This window comes from Saccostrea echinata, unplaced genomic scaffold (assembly GCF_033153115.1).
Source record: "Saccostrea echinata isolate AGI-Se365-2 ecotype Australia unplaced genomic scaffold, CSIRO_AGI_Sech_v1 ptg000002l, whole genome shotgun sequence".
NCBI classification, from domain to species: Eukaryota; Metazoa; Mollusca; class Bivalvia; order Ostreida; family Ostreidae; genus Saccostrea; species Saccostrea echinata.
The window spans coordinates 10,503,454-10,529,888 of record NW_026889751.1 but is presented as its reverse complement, the minus strand read 5'-3'; the positions used below and the strand labels follow the sequence as shown (position 1 = coordinate 10,529,888).

Sequence of the window (26,435 nt, the reverse complement as noted above, 5' to 3'; positions counted from 1 at the left end):
GCCACTAAAAGTTGTTATAATATATAAATTATTAATTCACTTCTTAATCCAGCTGGATCCAAAATATCTAATAAAACCCCAGATATCAGAGACTTGCATTATCAGCCTGAGCAACACTACATCTTGTGAGCATGGCTGTGATGCACCATCCAGTGTTAATTTCCAGTTCATTTTTGCAAATCTCTTCTGATTCTTAATGTCAAAGAAAAAAGGGCTTTCTTAATTATTTAAATTGTAAGTGTTTTCAGGACTCAAGATCTTGGTTGTAAAGAAAATATTCTCTTTTCTCTTAATTAAGAAGGACACATTAAAGTAATGTGCAACTTATTTCATGCTAAAAAATTGAAATAGTTAAGAAATACAGTAACTTCCTTGATTAGGTTCATGTTCACTGTTTGATTAGTAAAATTCTCTGATATTGTTACATAGTGCTTATAAATTACACAGATTCTTAAAGAAAAAATAATCAATCAAAAAAGGTCTCCTGTCATGAATATGTAATAGTGACTTTATGTTGAAATTGTCTGCAGTATCAAGATTTAAATGAATTTATCAATTAATTATACAAATTTTACACTAAGGTAATGATGCTCCAGTTTCAAGCATAGGTCCTGATATGTGTAAAAAAAAAAATATTACTATGACATTTTGTAAAAATGTATAATATTATTTGTAAATTACATCTCATTAAAAAACAACGAATACTTCAAGTTCTTGAACACATTATTTCCGAAGTATCTGATTACCACTACAAATACATACATATATATTATATCTACATTTCACTTTTTTCAAGTTATGGTTTCACTTGACAACTACGGCATGGTAAAGAAAATGAGCGAGCGGTTATGGTTCTGAACAACTGAAAAAAAGAGGCCATAGAACTTACCTCCGTGTTCTCCGGTCTACTTTTCATATGACAAGGCAACAGAACACGGCAATATCTCGCATCGTCAATAACGTGACCCATTTCCCCTTCTTTTCCATATATAAATAAAGCGGGCTTTTTAAAAAGATTGAATAATAAATACTGTACACATGATGCAACGATTTTACCAGTTCAAACAGACAATTACTAGATTTAAATATATTTGACCAGGGCTACATTCAACCCATTTAAAAAACGTGTTTTACCCACATTTGTTGAGTCAGTGACTCATTAATCTTTTGACGTTGTATATAAGATATTGATGTTATACTAGTGTTTTTATTTCGTTTTGTTTCAGACTGGGAAATGAACATGAACATCAATTTTCGAAAAATGAAATATCAGATATCCCCACGGGCTTACTTTAAAAGAAAGTTCCATGTAAACGTCGCGCGGCGAGCCTGAGGGTTGATTTCACCTAAATTGCAACAGAGTTGGTTCTCTCTGAGAAATATTTTAATCGATATCACTTGTCTACATACTAGAAAGTTGATAAAATGAAAGCGACAAGCAATAAATTTGTTTAGAACATGATTTTGCTATGAAGTTACAAAGTGAAAGTAGCATTCATGCAGACACGAGACTATTCGGGGTTTCCTCGAAAGACAGAAATCCAATTTTCCAATCACAGTTAATCGATTTGAAATTATATCTAGGGCCTAATGATAAACGAAATTTAATATTTCGATTGTAATCAAACACTTGAAACAGTTATATTCATAATCAAAAGAAAGAATATACGTATACAGCATTGTCAAAAAAATTCTACTTTCATTTTCATTTCAACTTTAAACATGCGACCAGATGAACATAAAAAGAAGAAAAATGCACAGTACAAAAAGAAACATGGGATAAAAGAAGAAAGAAAAGGGGAAACTAGCAAAGATAAAAAAGGTTCTTCTGAAGAAATATTGGTGAACACAGTGAAAAGTGATATTAGCGACAGCTCGGTAAGATTTAAAGCTGTTAACATAATTAGGCCCTACATGTACAAAACTTGCGTTTATTAAAATAAATAGAGGATATTCAATGTTTTGTAGATGAATATGGAATTTATTTCACGAGTGGGACAGGATTTTTTGATATTTTCACGAGTGCGAAGCACGAGTGAAAATATCAAAAAATCCTGTCTCATCGACGGGTGGATGATTTAACCTTGTTGTAGATGGAGATTGATCCTAATTTATTTCAGGGGTCTTAAAATCTCAGTTAAACTAGATACACATTCAGGCGATACAGACAGTTTTTCGATGGACTTTGATGTTATGGATTTTTATTTTTTATTGAAATGCGACATAAAAAACGAAGTGAAAGAGATGTGCGGCAGTCGTCAGCGATAAGGATTTAAGATGAGATTAAAAAATACCCCTGAAAAATGGGCTTGAGTTTGCACGAGAAGAGTGGAAAATGAGGGGAGGGGGAGTGCGAATTTCACGTAATGTATGCTGCATCCGCGAACCCATTGGCTTTACTATTTTGAAGAGGACACAAAAAGCAGGGAAAGCAAACAGGTTTTCAGGAATTTATCCAACATAGGATGTTTTCCATAATTGCGAATTTTCCTTTTCGTTTGGATCGAAATAACATGTAGATTCTGTGTGGAATAATTTTTTAAAAGTGATTGAGAAATTTTGACATTTTACATTCCTAAGGAAATACTTCTTCAAAATTTATAAAAGGAAAAAAAATCAGCATTTACTATTTGTACGTGCTTTTGATAAATTGAATCAGATTTATTTTTAGACCGTGCTGTATTTTAGATACAGAACAGTTGGCTAATACAAGACAGTTATACAGGGCTAATACAGAATGGAAAGTAGCTCCGCCCACTGTTGTCTCATTCTGTATTGCTAATACAGAACAGCAAACTTCAAAGAAAAACACCGCTATCGTGTCACAATTATATTATATTAATATTATTATTATTGTTGATTTATCACGATATATTGTGATACATATTTATCTCAAATATAGTGATCCATTAATATTTAATATGATATCGTGATACAATTTTCACTTATAATACACAACTGTTTCCGTACTAATTGCTTGCTCCTAGTTTTGAGAGCTATTCTCAAATGTCTGACATTTTGATTAACAAGGGAATCTAAAATCTAAATCCTCTTCTTGATCAAAGCTATTAATTAAGCTAAAAGCAATGATGGCAAATTTCAAATAAAGTATATAATGATTGTTGTATATTGATTGGCTAATTTTATAGTCTTGTTGAGAAAGGTTATTTCATTAAACAGTTGACAAATTTTGGAACCCTTAAATGGCTTTTGTGGCATCACCCTTACCTTGGGGGAACAATTTAAAGTTGCAAACCAATTAACCTTAGCATTAATTCCTGTTGCTTGATTTATCATTCTACATTTAAACCACAAAATGAGTTTACGGGCAAATAAACTACACGAAGGCAATTCTGACCAAAACTTATCTATATCCTTAAGTTTCCTCTCTTGAACTGTTAGTAGTCCCATACCAGTGAAACTGGAGGGGGTAACAGGATTCCTCCTCGTCTGTCTGTCAGTCTGTCCCACATGGTTTTCCAATTACTTTTTCACTACACACAGATATTTAGCTCATTTTTGATGTAAGTCTTGATGAGTTACAGAGTTTGCATTTTATTTTGTTTTGATTAATTTTGACAAGAATTACAGGCTTTAAATTTTAAAGGGAACCAGATTACACTTAAGAGACTAGTATTGTTTATGCAAAACTCTATGAATGCTTGTTAAACAAGGTGCAAAAAAGGTATTTTAAAGATGCTATTTCTGTTCCAAAGTATTAAAACCAACTTCTCCTGAACTTTTAGATATTCTGGTATGGTAGATATCATTAAGTAGTAATTGAAAGGGAAAAAAATTGTATTTTAATGAAAATTGAAACAATTAAGATTGGTTATGTATCGTCAGTCCTGAAATAAAGTGCTAACTGATGGAGTTGTCACTAAGAAATGAGACATAAATGAGCTTTCATGATAAGTATAGAGTTTTCTGAAATACAATCTACAATTTTAGGATAGCAGCCATAACTCAAATGTAGCCAGATTTTCTCGACGGATAGTGAAAAGTAACTGGGAAAAATATGAATTACCCCCTGAGGAAGATCCTTACATCGGACCTACGCAAAAAGGAGAAAGCTTTGAAAAACTTTTGAGATCTGAAGGTAATTAGACTCATATTTGCAGCAGGTAGATCATTATTGACTGTTTATTCCAGAATACTTGAGAGTAAACCAACAGGAGAATAATCAAGAAAAGGTTTTCTGCCTGTTAGTTGTTAATAAAAAATGTCACAGAAACTGAAGCAGTACTTTTTTCTGTGTGGTATTAATTTACGCTATGTGTGGAGTCAAAATTTTCCGCAGAAATTTGTCCTAGCATACTTAAAGTACATTTAAGGCATACAGTGGATCTAAGAAGTCCATGTAATTTTCTATCTGTGGATTAAATAGATATTGTGATTCCATGGAATTGTGATCCTATGGAAAAATGTATGTTTACAGTTATTTATTACATTTTCAACACTGAAATACTGTAATTTATTTACTGAATAAAAGTGATAATCTGACACAGTATGAAAGGATATCAAAATGGTATTCTCACAGTGTGAGAATATCAAAAGTGTGGCAAAACTCTCGATTTTCCTTCCCACCACGAAGAGTGTTAAAAAAAACACTGTTATTAGATTGAGGAAGTAAAAGAACCATTCTGACAGAGACTAAAACTGCCAAAGTTTCTCCAAATATGTTGTTAAAAATCCATGTTTACGATGTTTTTTCAATCTCGCAATTGCTTAGCTATGGTGTCTCAACGCTCAACTATGACGTCACAGCCTATGACACCCTGTTACGTAAAAACAGAGTCAAAGGGAAAATCAAAGAAAATGTAATAAACAGAAAATTCAATGTTTTGTAGATGAATATGGAATTTATTTCATTCGTGAGACAGGATTTTTTTATATTTTCACGAGTGCAAAGCACTCGTGAAAATGTAAAAAAAATCATGTCCCACTCGTGAAATAAATTCCATATTCATCTACAAAACATTGAATATCCTCTATTTATATGCGGTTTGTATTATCCATTGGCAAATACACGTCCAGTCAAATCTCAGTAATCCAGAGACATTTATCTGGACTCTTCACCTTCCAGATGAAAAAGAAGATACATTTACATCTGCCAGTTATCAAAAGAACTTTTCAGTAATTTGGATAAATTAGGCTGTACTGTTGTTGCTTTAAATGAGAAGTTTGGGGGAAAAAATGGTTGATTTTTGTCTCCACAGGGGCATCAGCTGCTCAGTTCCGATTTAAGGATGAGGCATTCTGGGAGGAGGAGGCTGCGGGTCCACACTACGATCAGATGTCTATAGATCTCATGACTCTGGCTGACAGTCTGCAGTCTCTACCCCTGTATCAAAAGCTGGGTATCAGCAAAGAACATTTTACAGTAAGGACATTAAAATATCCACTTTAATATATTCAATAAGGTTAACCAACCTGCAGATCTGTAGCTCACTGGTCTGGAAAAAAATTATCTGTGGTTGTCCATACCAATTTTTATCAGAGCAATGAGCTAGAGATCCTTAGCTCAAGGTTATAACCATGAAACAACTGATGGGAGTAAGTGAACATAGATTTGGACCTGCTCATTAGGATGCTGATTGAGTCACTGTTGTTTTGCAACTCATGGTTCTATAATTCAGTTGAACTGAGTGATGAGTAATACTGTGCATCATGAAAATCTATACATATAGTCTTTAATTGTGTTAGTTATACAGCATAACTGGGAAATAATAATCATATTTAAAATTCTTTTTCCATTTAGTTCTTTAAATGTTAATTGCAAAATATTGCAGTTTGGGGAAAGAGTGTGGAAGTTATATATTATAAGTGGGTTTCCAAGAATTTTTAGAGTTTTGTACACCTTAATATTGGTTTGATGTGTCCATACCAAAATTTTTTCTATATGAGGCATCCATGCCCACCTAAATTGGGTTTGGATACCCCAAGCTTAAAAAGAACAAACATATTCAGAAGAAAAATAAATGAACTTCTATTTTGTTTATGGCAATTTGAACTTCATAGTTAATTTCCATATCTCTCCAAAATTGAATTCAGTAATTTTTGCAGAAGGAACAACTACAAGTAATGGAGACCCAGTCAATGCAAAACTCGTTTGTAAAAGACAATATTCCTAAAGAAAATAACCAACACTGTCCACCTCAAAGAAACCTCACTAATGACACAAAAGAGAACCCCAATTCTCAAAAGGACTTGTGCAAAAATGGCAAGACTCAACCAAAAACTGACTTTGCTTGTGTGGAAACTGACCGAGGGAATTCTATTGTTCAAAATTCAGAAACAGAAATGAAATACAAACCTTCCACTATTGAGGACCAGGAACTTGATGCACTGTTGTCCATGGAAACAACTGAAAAAACACAAAATCCAAAGAATGTACACACTACAGGTGACACAGGTAATGTATTTGGATGTTTTGTAACTTTCTCAGATTTAATTAGTTTGATTTAATCTTGTAATGAATGTACTCCTTCTTTTTCCTATCAGCTGATGATCTGGAGGACTGGCTAGACAGTATTTTAGATTAAGAGGAGAAATTTCAGTGTTGAAATTCTACACAGCTTTAAGTTGTCATCAGGTGTGCAAGCTCCATAATGCACTAATTAAAGATATTTAATTAAAAGTGTTAACTTGTAATGTTATTGCAATTTTAAAAATGTTGTACAATATAGCAACATCTCCCTTGTCTGAGTGGTCAGGGGATTTGATTTGTAAATTTAGTGACCATTTTCTGTATACTTTCCTGTATTTCAAGTTTGTGAGTTTCTTTTATCTGAAATACCATGATGAAAAAATCTGTGCTTTCATGTTTCTTATCTATGGGATACAATATTAAAAATGACTTGCAAATTTCATATTCATCCATTTTATGCCCCCTCCATTGATGACCACAGCGCTGATTGTGATAAATTCCATTCTGACATTTTAGCAACTTTCAGACTACATCACTTGTCAGGTTTATCTTAAATTTATGTGTAAATGAAGGTAATGTTTGAGGTTTGGAGACAATTTTTTTTTTCAATTTAGGTTTATAATGTATGTAGTCTTTTTCTTGAAGAAATCTAAATTTTAATTGAAATGCGAACAATTTTAGCAATTAATAATTACATGTATAGTCATTAATGAAAGTTATCTTTCTTATCAGAGGGTTGTTGAACCTTAAAACTCTTTATTTTCTTGAGGCAAAATCTGACACACTACATCAAAATGTATTTAATAAGAAAAATATTCTTTGACTTGATTAATTTTTATGTATAGTATAACAGCTTTTGAATATAATTTTTTTCATTAATTAGCTGGATCTGTGTGTCATACCATCTGCTTTGAGCACTGGCGGATTTAAGGGGGGGCGTGGGGGCGCACGCCCCCCCTAAAATTTTCAAAGTATGATATGACTAATATCAATAATGCCATACTTTGGTATATAACAAACCAATACCGCTATTTTTGTGCCTGGTTTTACTCTTAAAATACACGAAAACCCAGGAGCTTCTGGGGGCTTCGCCCCCTGGGCCCCCTCTATTCAAAGTATGATATGACTAGTATTAATAATGCCAAACTTTGGTACATATAAACTAACCAATACCCCTATTATTGTGCCTGGTTTTACTCTTAAAATACACGAAAACCCAGGAGCTTCCGGGGGCTTCGCCCACTGGGCCCCTACCGGGGCTTCGCCCTGGACCCACTGGGGGCCTTAAGGCGGCCCCCAGACCCCCTGCCTGAACAAAGTTATCCACGCCCCCCCTAATCACAAATCCTGTATCCGCCCATGTTGAGGACAGAAATTTGTCTCTTGATATTTGACATCATTTTCCTGCTTTCAGTACCTTGAATTTAAAAAAAAAATGCACGAAATTACTGCCTAAAATTAATCATGAAATTTGAATTATGCCATAATTGAATCATTAAATAACAGATAAGTGAATAAATCAATACTTAATGACACTTTGTATAGTCCTTTGGCGAACTATCATAAAATATTTCATTAAATGTTGTGAATCTGACTTTGTAGCATCTGAGATTCTGAGTCCACTCATGGACTTTGGACCCCACGTCCACCAATGACTTAGGACCCTTGACATTATGAGGATGAATTTGTATTACTAGTAATGTTGTAATATCACAAGTTTTTGTGATTCTTTAATCATTTATTGTGAATCAACGTTGAATTGTAGAACTGAACACAGAAAAATAAATTAATATCTAAGCAATTGTATTTGTTATCTTATTAAAAAATCACATTTTATGCATTAAAGTAACCTTGTTAGGTTGGAAAGGTGAAATGGGCAAAGAGAGATAACTCCTACCAAAAATAAAATTAAGCAATCTAAACATTGAAGAAAGAGGGTGTACAAAGCAAGGACAGTCCCCCGCTCTGGGACAATATATTTCTCAATTTTCAAAACTCACGGAAAAGTTAAATTTTTCTAAAATAATGTTTTCAGTAATGTCATCTTCAACACATTTAATTCAATTATTCTATTGAATGACTTTTTGAATGATAATTTGTTTTTAAAATTGACAGTAAAGGGTATTTAATGGAAAATGGGTTTATTAGAGCCATAAAAAATGATTTTTGAATATGGATGGGTCAAGTTTCTATTATTCATTAACATTTAAATGATGGAAAAATAAATGAACAAGATGTGTTTGTGAAACACTGATGAATAGATATGGAAAAGGTTAAAGTTCTTCAAAAGTAAGTCAAACATCAAGGTCAAGTGGTCAAAATTAATGGTGCCCAAGGAAAGGCCTTCTTACAAGAAATACACTTGTGAAATATGAAAGGTTAAAGTTTTTCAAAAGGAGGTCAAACCCCAAGGTCAAGGTCAATGCATTACAATTGTTGGTATCCAAAGGAAGGTCTTGTCACAAGGAATGGGCATGTTAAATTTGAAAGCCCTAGCACCATCTGTTCAAAAGTAATGGCCAAGGTTAAAGTTTTCCAAAAGTAGGTCAAACTCCAATTTCAAAGGGTCAAAGTTGTTGGTATCCAAAGGAAGGTCTTGTCACAACCACTACGTAAGTAAAGTATGAAAGCTCTAGCACCAACCGTTCAAAAGTTAAGGCCAGTGTTAAAGTTTTTGCAAAACTGGGTCAAACTCCAAGGTCAAAGGGTCAAAGTTGTTGGTATTCAAAGGAAGGCCTTATCACAAGGAATAGACATGTTAAATTTGAAAGCCTTAGCACCAACTGTTCAAAAGTTACCGCCAATGTTAAAGTTTTTGCAAAACTGGGTCAAACTCCAAGGTCAAGGTCAAAGGGTCAAAATTGTTGGTATCCAAAGGAAGGTCTTGTCAGAAGGATTACATATGTAAAGTATGAAAGCCCTAGCACCAACCGTTCAAAAGTTATGGCCAAGGTCAATGTTCGGTAAAATTTTGCAAAACTGGGTCAAACTCCAAGGTCAAGGTCAAATATGATGGTACCCAAAGAAAGGTCTTGTCACAAGGAATACACATATGAAATATGAAAGCCATAGCTTCAACCAATCAAAAGTTATGGGCAATGTTAAAGTTTTTGCGGACAAACTGACAGACATAGTCGCAAACCACGGCTAAATTATACGATCCTCTCCCATCCTGTAGGAAAGAGCTATATGCGGACTCCGGACCGTGGCTTGAGACGATGACAGACAGACGGACAGGGCAAAAACTATATACCCCCGAATCTTCGATACGGGGCATAAAAATCTATTTCATGTTATTTGTCAATAATTGATTCAACAAAATGTAGGAAGCAAATGTGTAAAAGATTATATTGACAATATAATTTTTGAAAAAAATATAATTTTTCTTGAACGTTTATATTTGAAAAATGTCTTTTCTCAGAGCGGGGGATCGTCCGCGCCTTGCACGCCTTGATTCTTTTTTCGTTTTTATTTTTCAAACAAAATCTTTTTAATTCTAGTGAATGAGAAAGTCTATCAGGATCCTTGGTTTGTAAAGATGTCAATCTGTATCCAATTCATAGTAAGCAATGAGCATCAAAGTCCCCCAACTGTATATCCAATGTTAATGAACATTTAGCAGCGATATAAATGCTAAAGTCCAGCTCCCCATCTAGATCTACATATTCAAAACAGTAAATACTGACATCATGGCAATGAACATAGAAATTATTCTATCATGATCTGTATCCAGTAAGGTTAATAGACACATAACAGTAATCAGCACCAAGCATGGCCATAGGAACCGGGGGGGGGGATACTATATGCGCGTGCTCCCTCAGTAAAAACGTCTAATGCCCCCCCCCTTTTTTTTTGCTTGTCAAGGAATTTTTGGAAGTTGATAGTGCTCCCTCAACTGAAAATGTATGGCTGTGCCCCCCCCCCCCCCAACTGAAATTGCTTCCTACGGGCCTGCCAAGTAAACGGGTAAAGGACTTTTAAATGTAGAAGTGGGAGTTATTTAACTACACTTAATATCTTTTAATGTATCTTAATAAAAATAAATTTATGGGGAAAATTCTTTCTTTAAAGGGGTCCATAGTAATTTTAACAATAGAACAATCTTTAATGGGTTTCCGTCAGCTATTTATTTGATACTTGACGGAGGCGAGCATTGTAGTCTGTGGGCCTCTTGTTTACAATGCACCGGAAGTTGCACGTGAAGAAGCAGTCGAAGGCTGACGAAGAATCAGAGGTATATTTTGTCCAAAAAAACACAAGTAAGCTTTAGAAAACAGCTTTGATCCATAGGCACTCCCCAGCTTAATTGTTAAAAAATATATATCTACTATACTATAGGTATGTTTATAGTATAGTAGATATATATTTTTTAACAATTAAGCTGGGGAGTGCCTATGGTTACTTTTTTCTCCTACGTTTGAGCTAGTATCTTTTTACTTGGGACTAGTGATTTTATTGCTGCCTATAGTCCGTGGGCTAGTGCTTGATTGTTTAAATTGCATACCCCTAAAAAAGAAAAAAAACAAGGTGTGTTTGTGAAACACTGATGCCCCCGTACCCATTCAGATTTTGAAGCTTACGCTAATTTCGTCATGTGCAAAACCTCTTTCATAAAACGACCTGAATGCTCTCAAGGTGTATATTAGTTTTGTATGAAATTATTCAAATAATTTCTATGTTAATTACTTTGAGAAGAAAAAATGCTAGTGAAAGGCCAATATTGCTTAAGTAAAAAAAAGGGAAGGTATAATGTCCTGATAGTATAATGCCCTGATTGACCTGATCACATTTAATTCTAAAATATGAAGTAGTAAAGTGCCAAAACAAGTTTCTTTTAACTGATTAAAATTAGGATACTAAATGTCAATAAGATTCATGAAAGAAAAAATTAAAAAATATATTTTTTATTTTGTTTATTTGACAGATAAAATTGACAGGGGTATAACGCCCTGATTTTGGGGTATAATGACCTGATGACATGATAATATGAAAACCTATAAAAAAAGCAAGTTTTCATTATATTTGTTTCACTTTTCAGTCTGATTTATTTTCATTAGGATAAATAAAAGTTTTACAAAAAAGATTTTGGGAAAATATCTATTTTCTATTGCTCAAAAGCCGCTCTGGAAGTTAGCAGGGGTATAATGTCCTGATTTTTGAATGCCCTGATTTTCAATAATGACCTGATTTAAATACTTATGTATATACTCATTCATTGAAACTAATGAAAATGTGAATAATTCCTTTATACTTTGATTTTCATTCTAATTTAATTCTTTTATTTTTTTAAATTCTGTATATTAACATTTTTTAAGTTTATACAATATGCATAATATACATGCATTTTATTGTAGAATTCTTAGCCATTCATTTTATTATATTGTGCTATATGATTTATCAAAACAATCCAAAATCTTAGTAGTAAACTTTGATAGTTTTAGAGAGATTGATTAGAAATGTTTTTAAATGAACAAAATATTGATACACAGGCTGTGGTAGCCAAAACATTTAAAAAAAAAAAGTCTAAAAATAATGCAGATATTTTAAATATGGCCTGAGGTAACTTAACATTTTAAAACTGTGGGAAAAGATATAATTTATAATTTTTTTTGTTTATTTTCATTTGTTTTTTGTTTTAAAAGTTACGAGCACTTATGTGATGATGGAAAATTTACTAAGTAAAAATATATATCTTCAGTTTTTTTGATCAGATGTGATTCTATTAAAAATGTAAAATGAATGAAGTCTCTTGTGGAAATGATTTTAAGTAAGGATTAAAAAAAATGAACATGTATATATATATATATATATATGCCAATATTTAACTTTAATTCTTACTGCAAGGTACAGACAGTACAACAAAATAAATGGATCAATTGAAAAACAAACAAACAATATACTGTTTGGATAATCATACACTGCTTGTTTATTATGTCTGATAGTGTCAAAGGGACATAGACCATACGTATCCTGTGTACTATATCCCGTACATGGCTTCTGTAATTATCACCTGTGTAACCCCAGTCAACCATGCTCTGCTGACCGCATATTTCATAAACAAACCTGATAGAATCTAATTTTTCTGATTTAATTATTGCACATTATATAAAAAGACAAAATTATTTATTAATTATATTTATATACATTTGAATTTATATACTTTATATAATGAAGTTTTTAAATCTGTCTTAAAACTATTAGGTGCTAAACAGCCTAATAAACTTTTTGAAAATGTTTCTCTAATTTAAGGCATATTTAAATATTGTTTTAACTTGTTTGTGAAAAAAGGAAAATATTTGAGGTAAATCTGTAAGTGAGCAGGTGTAATCATGCATTTACAAATATCAGTTCTTATTTAAACAATATGACGTTTCCTATGTTGAATGCTATATATATCACATAAAAATTTATTTCTGTAAAATATGTTGTTAAACTATAATCTTATTATTTATGAGAAAATTTCTCAGACACATTAACTTTTGTTTCATTCATGTAAAACAAAGTATAAAAATATATACCGGGTCATTTGAAAGACCCGGCCGTTAAAAAAAGTCAAATTCTTTTACAATATCAGATCCTCAATAATAAACAAGCTACATTGTATCAGGCCAATTCTAAATGACTGCATGTCATATAATATTCAAATTTGTTTTATAGCAGTAAATTTTTTTTAAATATCTCAGGTCACTTAAAATCATCAGATCGACCGAATATAAAGTATGGTAAAACTTTAATTAGTCGAAATATCAGGTCATTTCAAAATAAATTTCTTCTTGGATTGTTGCAAATTTTTATGGGTATTAAATTGCATGCAATTGTTAAGGTTGTGTTATGGGGGGAAATAGAAATAATGTTGTGAAAACATATGAGATCATTTGAAAACATTTTTTTTGAAATATCAGGTTTTTGGATGTGTGGAAAATGAGATCAGGTTATTTTAAAATGCATTTTTTCTTTAATTGTTGCCAATAATGATTTTTAGATATTCAGATATGCTTTATTTATATAAATATGAACTTAAATTGTTTTAAAAGATATTAAACAATCAAGTCAATCCAAAATATCAAGTCATCAGATTAGGTATCTGGTCATTTCAAAATATCAGCTAGGTCATCAATTTTTTTATTATTATAATAAAAATTCTAAGAAATCATATCCTCTAAAAGCTAAAAGTTTACATGTATGTAAGTACTAGTATAGAATCATCAAAATTAATATACATTATCAATAATTCCCCAAATAAAATATACTGCTTAAGTTATAATATGTGATTTTTATCATCATGTTTTTAAAGATTGTTCTGTATATTTAATTTATTATCATATGCATGCATTGTTTTACTTGATATCAATATGCTTCTTTGTATAGGTCAACATTTTCTCAGAAATATATTGTTTTTAATAATATCTACAGTAAGGTTATATAACTTGAGCTTTTCATTGAAGCAAGTAATTCAATCATGCATTCGCACACATTTACACGTAAATCAGGTCAATCAGGGCATTCATAAATCAGGACATTATACCCTTTGTAAACTTCAGAAGTGATTTTGAACAAAATATGATAGATATTTTCTCCCACACTTAATTAAACTACTTTCATATATAATCCTTAAAAAATATTTAATCAAATTGTAATATGAAAATTATGCTGAATTGGGTTTATTAGCAGTTTTTATACAATCAGGTCATCAGGTCATTATACCCCAAAATCAGGACATTATACCCCTGTCAATTTTCTCTATCAAATAAAACATAATAAAAGTACTTTTATTTTGCATTTTCTTCATGATTCTTATAGAAAATGATAATATTCATCGTTTCCAATAAAAATAATATTGTTTATGCACATAAAAACTCTTTATTTCATTATTTATATGTAATCAGGTCAATCAGGGCATTATACTATCAGGGCTTTATACCTTCCCTAAAAAAAATTCCACTAGCTAAAATTTGCTAGTGGTCAAAAAAGTTAATTTCGATCCCTGCTTGTGAGACAGAATTTTTGAAAAAAAAATCAATCGAAAATATATTTATAATCTGTCCCACTCGTAAATTCTATATTCAACTACAAAACATTGAATATTCTCTAGGCCTATATATTATACGCCTGTAGGAAGCAAATTCATTTGGGTGGAGGGGAGTTCTACCAACCAAACAAAAAATCCTTGACATTTGGGAGTAAAAAGTCTTCAGACATAGTTATTGAGCTCCCCTTCCATCGGTTCGTACAGGGCCTGTACTTACTATTGTACCAGGAAAGAAGAAAAATGTGATGTACCTGACCACGATTCAATCTCCGGTGGTCTGATTCAGGAGGCCTGGGTTTGAATCCTGGTCTAGTCCATTGCATTTTTTCTCCTTTCTTGTTACATGCTGTGTCTTGCTCTGAAAGTGACAGGTGAAAGACCTGCCAGGGAAGAACATGGGATGGTGTCTTTTGGGGTGAAGACCTTTTATTAAGGAAGGAGGAATGTGGCGGTCAGATGGGTGGAAAGATAGCTCAGTTGGTAGAGCACCTGACTGCATGGAGATTCAGGGGGACCTGGTTCAAATTCTGGTCTGGTCACTGTTCGTCACATTTTTTTCCTTTCCTGTACATTATTATGTATTAACAGTGGGAAAAGTTATATATATGCATGGAAAAAACAATCATGATTTTCTCAGTGAATTTAAATATTTAAATATTTCGTTTCAGATTACAAGATGGACTGGCTTTCTGTAATTTTTATAATCTTTGTGATGGGTGTGATCATTCAGTGTGTGCGATTATTTCTCTCAGACTGTGACTTGGAACTCCAATGGGCAGAGAAGTTTGGATACGCGACAGGTATAAGGAATTATTTTCAAAATATATACGAGGAACAAAAGTGCTTAGCTTGGCTTGTAGATTTTCACTGACAGGCATGGGCTACATGTACATGTACTAAATTTACTATTATGTTTACAAGAATCAAACTTGTTAAGTACAAATCATATTCAAGGGGCATATTATCTATCATTCTATCGAAGAAGGGAGGGCAGATTGTTTTGCTGCTGTCGAGCAATTTTGACAGAGTTATGCCCCTTGGAAAAATTCCAATTATTTGCAGTTTCCGTTCATTTTCTTCGCAGAGGTTGCACATACTGAAGGGGCATATTATCTATCATTCTATCTAAGAAGGGAGGGCATATTGCTTTGCTGCTGTCTGTCAGTTGGTCCACCAACAGTTTCCATTCGTTTTCTTCACAGAGGTTGCACATACTGAAATAAAATTTGGTATACAGATTTATCATAAGAATATTTAGGTGGTCAAGTTCTGTTTTGGGTACAGTCGAGCAATTATTGACAGAGTTATGCCCCTCGGACTTAGAAAAATTCCAATTATTTGCAGTTTCTGTTCATTTTCTTTGCAGAAGTTGCACATACTGAAAAGAAATTAGGTATACAGATTTATCATAAGAATATCTAGGTTAATTTCTGTTTTGGGTACGATTGAGCAATTTTTGACAGAGTTATGCCCCTTGGACTTAGAAAAATTCCAATTATTTGCAGTTTCTGTTCATTTTCTTTGCAGAGGTTGCACATACTGAAATGAAATTTTGTATACAGATTTATCATAAGAATATCTATGTCAAGTTTTGTTTTGGGCACGATCGAGCAATTTTGGACAGAGTTATGCCCCTCGGACTTTGGAAAATTCCAATTATTTGCAGTTTCCGTTCATTTTCTTCCCAGAGGTTGCACATACTGAAATGAAATTTGGTATACAGATTTATCATAAAAATATCTAGGTCAAGTTCTGTTTTGGGTACAATCAACTTTGAATCAAGCAATTTTTGACAGAGTTATGCCCCTTGGACTTAGAAAAATTCCAATTATTGAGTGGTGGGGGAGCAATCAGTGTTTCACAAACATCTCTTGTTAAATTATAATATATCTCCAGTATATGCAACGTACAATAACATTGCAATGAAAGTGAAATAATCCTGTGTCAAAAATGATTGACATTCAGGGGCATACATACTGTTTTTTTCTTTTTTAAGTAAACCTTTTCAGTTACTTTTTTACCCTAGTTATTAAACATCAACAAATGCTCAATGATCTGTGCAGTATTAAAGTATAACTTCATTTGCTGTTTAATCCCAGGAGAGTTGCCTCAGACTTCATACTTTGTCTTTATTACGTAATAATGGATTGGAAGTTGCCTAAGAATTCATACTCCATCTTGATTAAATAATGCACTGGAGCTTCAAAAATGATGAGAAGTTTAGTAAAAGAAAATAGCTTTCCTTGGATTTCTTTTCTTAATACATTGCAGTCCTTTATAGTTATTTCACATACAATCATATTTTTCTGCTAAAAATTAGTTAATCTTTGAATCCAATTAAATTATAATCCAAGAGGAGAACACATTTATGAAATGGCCATGGCTTGCAAGATTTTAAGAAAAATTAGTTTGAATTGGTTATTTTTCGTAAAATAAAAACAAAAATAAATGAATATTGTTATCTTTTTCAATGGTTAAGTGACACAGTCCAATAAACTGAATTTAATTTCAGAATAATAACTGGATTTAGTTATGTCCCTAACTGATTGATTGAATAGTGGATTTTGAATTCTATTGTGATGAATCAGAGACACATTATATTTTCAATAGTGAAATAACGTAATTTTTGGACTATACGTCGATGGGGTGTATAGGTTGAAAGGCTCATTTTTAGCCTTAATTTTTAAAAAATCCTTAGATAGGGCAAATTCGGAACATGGGACGAGGCGTTTTTTATCAATTTTCTAGAAAACCTTACGTAGATACTACATATCAGAACATGTAAATTTCTTGTAAACCGTGATATTATCATATTGAGAAAATAAAGTGATATTTTTATGTACAGTAAAACAATATATAGGTACCGTGATATTATTGTATTGAGAAAATAAAGTGATATTTTTATTACAGTAAAACAATATGTACGTACTAGAATTTTTTTATTGAATAAAAGTGATGTTTTGTCATGCAAGTGTGAAAGGATATCAAAGTGATATTCTGTCACAGTGTGAGAAAATATCAGAAATGTGGCAAAACTCTTGATTTTCCTCCCCCTCACAAAGAATGTTGTAAAATAATATGCCCTGACCTGTTATAAGATAGTGAGAGTCAGTAAACCATCCTGCCAGAAACTAAAACTGCCAAAGTTTCTCCAAATATGTTGGATATCCATGTTTACAATGTATTCAATCTCACAATTACTAAGCTATGACGTTTCAACCGCTCAACTATGATGTCACAGCCTATGCCTGTGTTACGAAAAGATGGAGACAAAGGGAAAAACAAAGAAATTGTAATAAACAGAAAATTCAATGTTTTGTAGTTGGATATGGAATTTATTTCACTCTTGAGACAGGATTTTTGATATTTTCACTCATGCTTCACATTCTTGAAAATATGAAAAAAATCCTGTCCCACTCGTGAAATAAATTTCAAATCCAGTTATTAAACATTGAATACCTCAATAAATATACCACTGATATAAATTCTCATTTAATTTTTTTTTTTATAATTCTTAAGGTACATTGAAAGATAAAGTAGTTTGGATTACTGGAGCCTCTAGTGGTATAGGGGAATCTCTGGCTTACAAACTAGCTACTGATGGCTGCACTCTGGTGCTGTCTGCCAGGAGAGAAGAAAGGTTACAGCAAGTCAAGCAGAACATCGTAGGTAATTAAAACAGGTCAAGCAGAACATCATAGGTAACTGAAACAAGTCATGCAGAACATTGTAGGTACATGTAACTTAAACAGGTCAATCAGAACATCATAGGTAACTAAAACAGATCAATCAGAACATCATAGGTACATGTAACTTAAACAGGTCAAGCAGAACATCATAGGTAACTTAAACAGGTCAAGCAGAACATTGTAGGTAACTAAAACAAGTCACACAAAACATCATAGGTAACTATAACAAGTCATAGGTACTATACAGCAAGTCAAACAGAACATCAAAGGTTATTAAAGCAAATAAAACTGAACATCAAAAGTAACTAAAACAAGTCAAACAGAACACCTAAGGCTACTAAAGCATGTCAAAAAGAACATCAAAGGTAACTAAAACAAATCATACATGTAGGTACTACAGCAAGTCAAACAGAACTTCAAAGGTATCAAAAACAAGTCAAACAGAACATCATAAATAACTAAAACAAGTCAAACAGAACATCATAGGTAACTAAAACAAGTCAAACAGAACATCATAAGAAACTAAAACAAGTCACACAGAACATCATAAATAACTAAAACAAGTTACACAGAACATCAGAGGTAACTAAAACAAGCCACACAGAACATCAGAGGTAACTATACAAGTTCAAACAAATAATCAGAGGAAACTAAAAAAAATATCAAACAAACATCATAGGTAACTATAACAAGTCAAACAGAACATCATAGGTAACTATAACAAGTCAAACAGAACATTATAGGTAACTATACAAGTTCAAACAAATAATCAGAGGAAACTAAAAAAAATATCAAACAAACATCATAGGTAACTATAACAAGTCACACAGAACATTATAGGTAACTATAACAAGTCACACAGAACATCATAGGTAATTAAAACAAGTCACACAGAACTTCAAAGGTAACTATAACAAGTTACACAGAACATCATAGGTAACTAAAACAAGTCACACAGAACTTCATAGGTAACTACAACAAGTCACACAGAACATCATAGGTAACTAAAACAAGTCACACAGAACATCATAGGTAACTATAACAAGTCACACAGAACATCATAGGTAACTATAACAAGTCACACAGAACTTCATAGGTAACTATAACAAGTCACACAGAACATCATAGGTAACTAAAACAAGTCACACAGAACATCATAGGTAACTAAAAGCAAGTCACACAGAACATCATAGGTAACTAAAACAAGTCACACAGAACATCATAGGTAACTAAAACAAGTCACACAGAACATCATAGGTAACTATAACAAGTTACACAGAACATTATAGGTAACTAAAACAAGTCACACAGAACTTCATAGGTAACTAAAACAAGTCACACAGAACTTCATAGGTAACTAAAAAAAGTCACACAGAACATCATAGATAACTAAAACAAGTCACACAGAACATCATAGGTAATTAAAACAAGCCAAGCAGAACATCATAGGTAACTAAAACAAATCACACAGAATATCATTGGTAACTAAAACAAGTCACACAGAACTTCATAGGTAACTACAACAAGTCACACAGAACATCATAGGTAACTAAAACAAGTCACACAGAACATCATAGGTAATTAAAACAAGCCAAGCAGAACATCATAGGTAACTATAACAAGTCACACAGAACATCATAGGTAATTAAAACAAGTCACACAGAACTTCATAGGTAACTATAACAAGTCACACAGAACATCATAGGTAACTAAAAGCAAGTCACACAGAACATCATAGGTAACTAAAACAAGTCATACAGAACATCATAGGTAACTAAAACAAGTCACACAGAACATCATAGGTAACTTAAAGCAAGTCACACAGAACATCATAGGTAACTAAAACAAGTCACACAGAACATCATAGGAAAGTAAAAAAAATCAAACAGAACATCATAGGTAACTATAACAAGTTACACAGAACATTATAGGTAACTATAACAAGTTACACAGAACATTATAGGTAACTATAACAAGTCACACAGAACATCATAGGTAACTATAACAAGTCACACAGAACATCATAGGTAACTAAAACAAGTCACACAGAACATCATAGGTAATTAAAACAAGTCACACAGAACATCATAGGTAACTAAAACAAATCACACAGAATATCATTGGTAACTAAAACATGTCACACAGAATGTCAAAAAAGAGACAAGCAAATTCATTATATTAGAATTTGTAAGTTTTAAAACTTTTTAACCATTATAAACACACCTATGTTATTTTTAGTAACTCAAGTCAATATTGTAAAATATAATTTTGCATGTGTTTATGAAACAACCCAATCAGATTTATTGAATAACACAGTAAAAACAATATTATTATATATCATCAGATTTTTTTTTTGATGTACAGAACGTGGATATTTGAAAAAAGAAAATATACTGATAGTCCCACTGGATTTGCTCGATTTAAAGTCTCATTCAGATGCAGTGGAAACAGTGCTGAAGTACTTTAAAAAGGTAAACATCACTTGATATCAATATCCGATTATGTCTCAAACTTGTCAGCTATATTATGAGTGTCAGTCATAAATATCTGATGGTGAAAGTTAACAGGTCAAAATAGGTTTAGCAATTCAATTGAACTGTTGAATCTAGGGATGTGTGTGTCACAACTCAGAAGTAGGTTGCAGAGACCTAATTTCGGAATTATATAGCTATACATAGTCAAATCTTGTCTGATGTATCTTAAATCTTATTTAGTCATCAAACTTTGTTAGTTGATGCATTTTGGGGTAAAGGTAGGTCACAACCCCAAAATAGGTCATTCTGACTTCACTTTGGAATTTTATGGTTATACATAGTCAAATCATGTCATACTTAAGTAACTTCTTTCCTGATGGGTAAATCATGTGGCCTCTTGGTGCACTTGATTCAATATTTTGTGGTAGATTGACATATTGGTTAACAATGCTGGCCGGTCACAGAGGTCCCTGATTGAGAGATGCCCAATCGAAGTGGACAGACAAGTTTTGGAGATTAATACACTCAGTCCTATATCACTGACAAAAGCTGTCCTTCCACACTTCATGGAGAGAAAAGCTGGACATGTTGTTTTTACAAGTAGCATAGCAGGAAAAATTGGTAAAATTGAATTTCTTTAGTATTGTACTTTTACATGTATTTTGTAATGACAGAAAGAGGAGAACTTGAAAATTGAAATACTCAGGCCTCCTATAAAAATCTATGCATTAAATGATTCTTTGATGATAGTATAGCAAAACTCCAATATACATTGTGTACTGATTTTTAAAATTGAACTATATCAATTTATTTGTTCAACACACAACCCTAAATATGAATCATACATAAGTATTTGACTAATTTATAAAATTGCTTGATACATACAGGGTCACCTGGATTGGGATCATATGCCTGTTCTAAACATGCACTTCAGGTAAAGTAATTTGTCTCGGTAAAATTTCACAACCTCCAATTTCCCATCTCATATGCAGTTTCAGAGTCCATGATCTATCTCATACAGTTTGTTTTGTAGGGTTGGCTGGATGCCCTGAGGACTGAGATGTACCCCTACAATATACACGTGACCTCAGTGTGCCCAGGTCCCGTGTTCTCAGAAGCCCTGATTCATGCATTTACAGATAAAATAGATACAGTAAATATACCTTATACTCTTATCCTAGTGCAATACACTTCAAAAAATTGTTCATTAAATATACTTTATTATACTGTTCATTGAGAATTTATTATTTTTATGCAAAAATTAAAGGTTATATGATCACATTATGAGATTCTTATAATTATTCTTTCTCCTAATTGGAACCTTAGGAATCTATCTTCAAACAAGAGGCCCAAGGGCCTTAACGGTCACCTGAGTACAATACAACAATTTAGAGGATCCATAGAGTATTAAAATGAAATGAAAGGTGAAGCTTTGTTGCCCAAAAGCAAGAAAAATAGGGTGACCAGGATCAACAAAATAATTAGTCTACTATTCATTAACAGTTCATAAATTAGGTTCTAATCTGTTCCCCATTTATCACTATCACCATACAGTATATTACCAAACTATCAGTGCTTTTGTACTATTTTAATTCCTTGTTGTAATCTCTTACATTGGCCTCTCTTGGTCTTTGATGAACATTTAATAAGACAAGTTATTTTTGTCTCATTTTTATTTATCTATTACTTAAAACTCCACATGATCATTAAAACTATGAAAATACTTTTTGTATTATACAATAAAAATTCTTGCATAATTCTCTTATTCTATTAATTTTTCATGAACATTATTTACAATGATTAATTATCAAAAGTAAATGGCAAAGGGGAATAACTCCTCTCAGTAGAATGCAAATTAATTGAGCCCTGGCTAGGACCAGAACACTTGACCAAATGGTCCAGGTGTTCAAAAATCTGGTAAAAATACCCTTCCTTATTACAACTTTTACACTTTTTGCCTCTGATATGCCCAAGTGCAGAGAAGATTTTTAAAGAAATAATGCATTTTCACTACAGATTCACTGTATTATCAATAGAGCCCCTCCCCCCCCCCCCCCCCTCCCCTTCACCACCGAGAAACACCAGAACCTCTCACCCTGGGACCAGAAGTTTCAAGTTTGCTCATCATAAGTAATCACTTTGTTTAACTGCTTAACATTAAGGAGCAGACAGGATCATTTAATAGAATTAATGCATTTTCACTACATTATCAACAGCCCCACCCTTATACCAGCACATCTGACCCAGGGGTCATGCAATTCACTACTCTGGAAGAAGCACTCTTGCTCATCATAACTATATACTTAGCTTCTTTGCTTTTTAACCAGAAGCAGAAAAGAATATTTTCAAAGAAATTTTGATTTTTCACTATATAATCAATAGAGCCCCCCCCCCCTTTTGACCAGGACCCTTGACCCTGGGGCCATGAAATTCACAATTTTAGAAGAGGCATTCTTGCATATCATAACAATGTACTTAGTTTGTTTAAATAGTACCCAGGGGCAGAGAAGAAGATTTTCAAAGAAATAATTCACCTTCACTGTAGGAGCTATATAGCCCCACCCTAGCACAAGAACCCCTGTCCCTGGGGCCATGAATTTCACAATTTTGGAAGAGGTGTCCTTGCTTATCATAATAATGTACTTAGTTTGTTTAAATAATACCCAGAAGCAGAGAAGAAGATTTTTAAAGCATTAATGCATTTTCACTATATAATAAATAGAGCCCCGCCCTAACATCAGAACCCCTGACCCAGGGGCCATGAAATTCACAATTTTAGTAGAGTTACTCTTGCTTATCATAACTATGTATTTAATTTGTTTAAATAATACCCAGGAGTAGAGAAGAAGATTTTCAAAGAAATAATGCACTTTCACTATATGATCTATATACCCCCCCCCCCCCAGCACCAGAACCCCTTACCCTGGGGCTATGAATTTCACAATTTTGGTAGAGTCACTCTTGCTTATCATAACTATGTATTTAATTTGTTTCAACAATACCAAGGAGTAGAGAAGAAGATTTTCAAAGAAATAATGCACTTTCACTATACGATCTATATAGCCCCACCCTAGCACCAGAACCCCTGACCCTGGGGCCATGAATTTCACAATTTTGGTAGAGTCACCCTTGCTTATCATAACTATGTATTCAATTTGTTTTAATAATCCCCAGGAGTAGAGAAGAAGATTTTCAAAGAAATAATGCACTTTCACTATATGATCTATATAGCCCCGCCCTAGCACCAGAACCCCTGACCCTGGGGCCATGAATTTCACAATTTTGGTAGAGGGCTCAATGCTTATTACAATCATGTCAACAGTTTGACTGCTTGATGTCCAGGAGTAAAGAAGAAGATTTTTAAAGATTGCATTAATTTTGATGGTTTTAGCCCCACCCCTCAGGCCCCAGAGGGGCAGGGACCATGAAATTCACAAATTTTGTTCCCCTTCACACATAGATGCCATATGCAAAAATTGGCTGAAATTGGTTCAGCGGTTTCAGAGAAGAAGCTGAAAATGTTCAAATGTTAACACACGACGCACGACGGACGACGACGGACGAAAACAGATAGCAATAGGTCACCTGAGTGACTCAGGTGACCTAAAAAGGTACAAATTTAATTTGATGACACAAAGGACTTTCACTCTGTAAGTATAGTCAGGTTGGGTTGTAACTTATTGACTACTATAGACTCCATATACATGTATATATGGTGGGGGCAGCCTTTTAAGATCCTAATTGTAATCGACACTTGTGTTATTTCCTCCTTTTCCAGTCGCTGGGAGTCACCATGGATCCCCGGGAGAGGAGAATGAGTACCGAGAGGTGTGCCACATTGATGGCCATCGCCATGGCAAACAGGCTAGATGAAGTGTGGATTTCACCTCACCCAGAGCTATTTTATGTGTATCTCTTTCAGTTCCTTCCATCAATAGCCAAAAGGTTAGTAAGATGCAATGCTGATCTCATGTACAGAGGTATTATTCATCATGTAGCCATTATATATCAGCCCAAACTGCCCAGTTACATATACAGTAAAACTTGGTTATGAGGAAGTCACTAGGATTTTGAATTTTACTTCTTTTTTAGCCGAAATTTTCATACAAGGAACATATTGCAAAGTCACTCAGGGGATTGATAAATATTCATTATAACTGAGATTTCCTAATAAGCGAGTTCTTGAGAACCAAGTTTTACTGTATATATAAGTTGTACAGTATCAATTGCAGTGAAAAGTGAATTTTTCCCCATTTAGGTCACCCATCACTGTTAAACTTTTTTTCAGTGTTTTCTGTGAAATGTGAATCGGTTGTAATGAATTTTGACACATAACATCTCCGTGCCAAGGTGAATTTAATTTTCTTTCTTCCTCTGGAACCATATGTTTGGGATCAATACCTCCAAGACCCAAAGTTGTGGAAGTCAATCATATGAAAATGAATGAAATCTTTAAAAGTCATTATGTCCAGACATTTAGCAAATGGACTGCTACATGATTATGTATGTGTTTTTCCCTAAAAAGTTTGTTCAATGGATGAGGGGTTTAAGTCCCAATTTGAGGCTAAGTTGGCCGTAATGAAAAAGTGTTTTAAAATGTTCTTATTCGTGTTTAGAGAAATAAGAGAAAAACTGTATAATTGGTTAAACAAAAGAGTTATGTTAACTGAATTGGAAAATTCATGTCCTTGGGATCCAGGGATGGGGCCAGGAGCAGGCTAACTTGATTATCATTGATGAAAATGCTCAAACTCCTCAAAAATCTTTTAATAGCTTCTAATTTAAGACCTGAAGAACTTATGCATTGGTTATGTGTCTATGGTCTGTATGTTATCAGTTTTTCATTAAATTTTTCTTGCAATATTTTTTGCCCAATTTCAGTATTAACACAAATAAAACTTTATTTACTAGGTAGAAAAAAATTTCGTTAATTTGAATTTTTTTTAATTAAAACTGTGGTGGCTGTGACTTTTAATTATGCCATCTACTCAGTTGGCAAAAATGCAAAAAGATTTAAGTTTGCTGATGGGAATGAAAAACAACCTATTGTATATTTTAGACTTATGATTGTGGTGCCAATTTTTACACACTTATTGTTGCATTTTTTTTTTCAAATGGTAAAATATTAAATTTTGATATTTATATTCAATTATATTTTATATTCAATTATTGTATGATTATTTTTTCAGTTTAGAAGAACAATTTTTTTATTTTTAAGATTTGTACTTTATAGCAAACCATACCCTGAGTAAACATCATCCTTAAGTAAAAAGAATCTGAAATATTTCAAACTACTCTCAAGCTACTTCTGTCTGCTCAATTTGAAGGCAAAAAAAAAAAAAATTAAAAAAAAAAAAATTAAATATCAAAGATGAAAGGCTTGAAGTTCTAGTGCATGACGAGTGTCTCTAAAAATATTGTCACATCAAACTCAGGTGACCATTACAGCCCACTGGCCTCGTGTATGGAGTGTAAATATTGCAGTCTTTTAATTTTAATCTTCAAGTCAAGTAGAATGGTAAAGTGAATATACCTTACAATTATATTTCCATTTGATTGAGCAAAAAGGTTACAAAAAGAACAACTATCTGTTTGATAAACTCTGTCATATTCACAAGCTGGAGACTTTGGGTGTTTGTTTTTAACTTATTTTGTTGTTTTCTTTTTCTTTATAGAATTGCTAAAGTGTTTGGACAGGATAGAGTTAACAAAATAAAAAGTGGCAGTGCCTCTCTACATAAAACACAGTAACCAGATTTTGATAGAAAGTGCATTTTATAATAAATTTAATTTTTTTTTTACTTATGAATTGT

At 32.9% G+C, this 26,435-nt stretch overlaps 2 protein-coding genes across 2 annotated transcripts; both read left to right on the top strand.

Annotated features, from left to right (window-relative positions):
• Positions 1 to 1,715: 1,715 nt before the first annotated feature.
• Positions 1,716 to 7,107, top strand: LOC133200253 (cell death regulator Aven-like). Its single transcript, XM_061336070.1, has 5 exons — positions 1,716 to 1,878; positions 3,952 to 4,099; positions 5,220 to 5,383; positions 6,067 to 6,415; positions 6,505 to 7,107. The coding sequence occupies exons 1-5, from the start codon at positions 1,723 to 1,725 to the stop codon at positions 6,543 to 6,545; spliced, it is 858 nt and encodes a 285-aa protein (XP_061192054.1). The 5' UTR covers positions 1,716 to 1,722; the 3' UTR covers positions 6,546 to 7,107.
• An 8,027-nt stretch (positions 7,108 to 15,134) lies between these two features.
• LOC133200243 (dehydrogenase/reductase SDR family member 7-like) lies at positions 15,135 to 26,435 on the top strand. The gene is made up of 8 exons (XM_061336062.1): positions 15,135 to 15,259; positions 17,979 to 18,128; positions 20,513 to 20,619; positions 21,051 to 21,243; positions 21,510 to 21,556; positions 21,656 to 21,775; positions 24,401 to 24,567; positions 26,298 to 26,435. Exons 1-8 carry the CDS (start codon positions 15,136 to 15,138, stop codon positions 26,371 to 26,373), a joined length of 984 nt encoding a protein of 327 aa, XP_061192046.1. The 5' UTR covers position 15,135; the 3' UTR covers positions 26,374 to 26,435.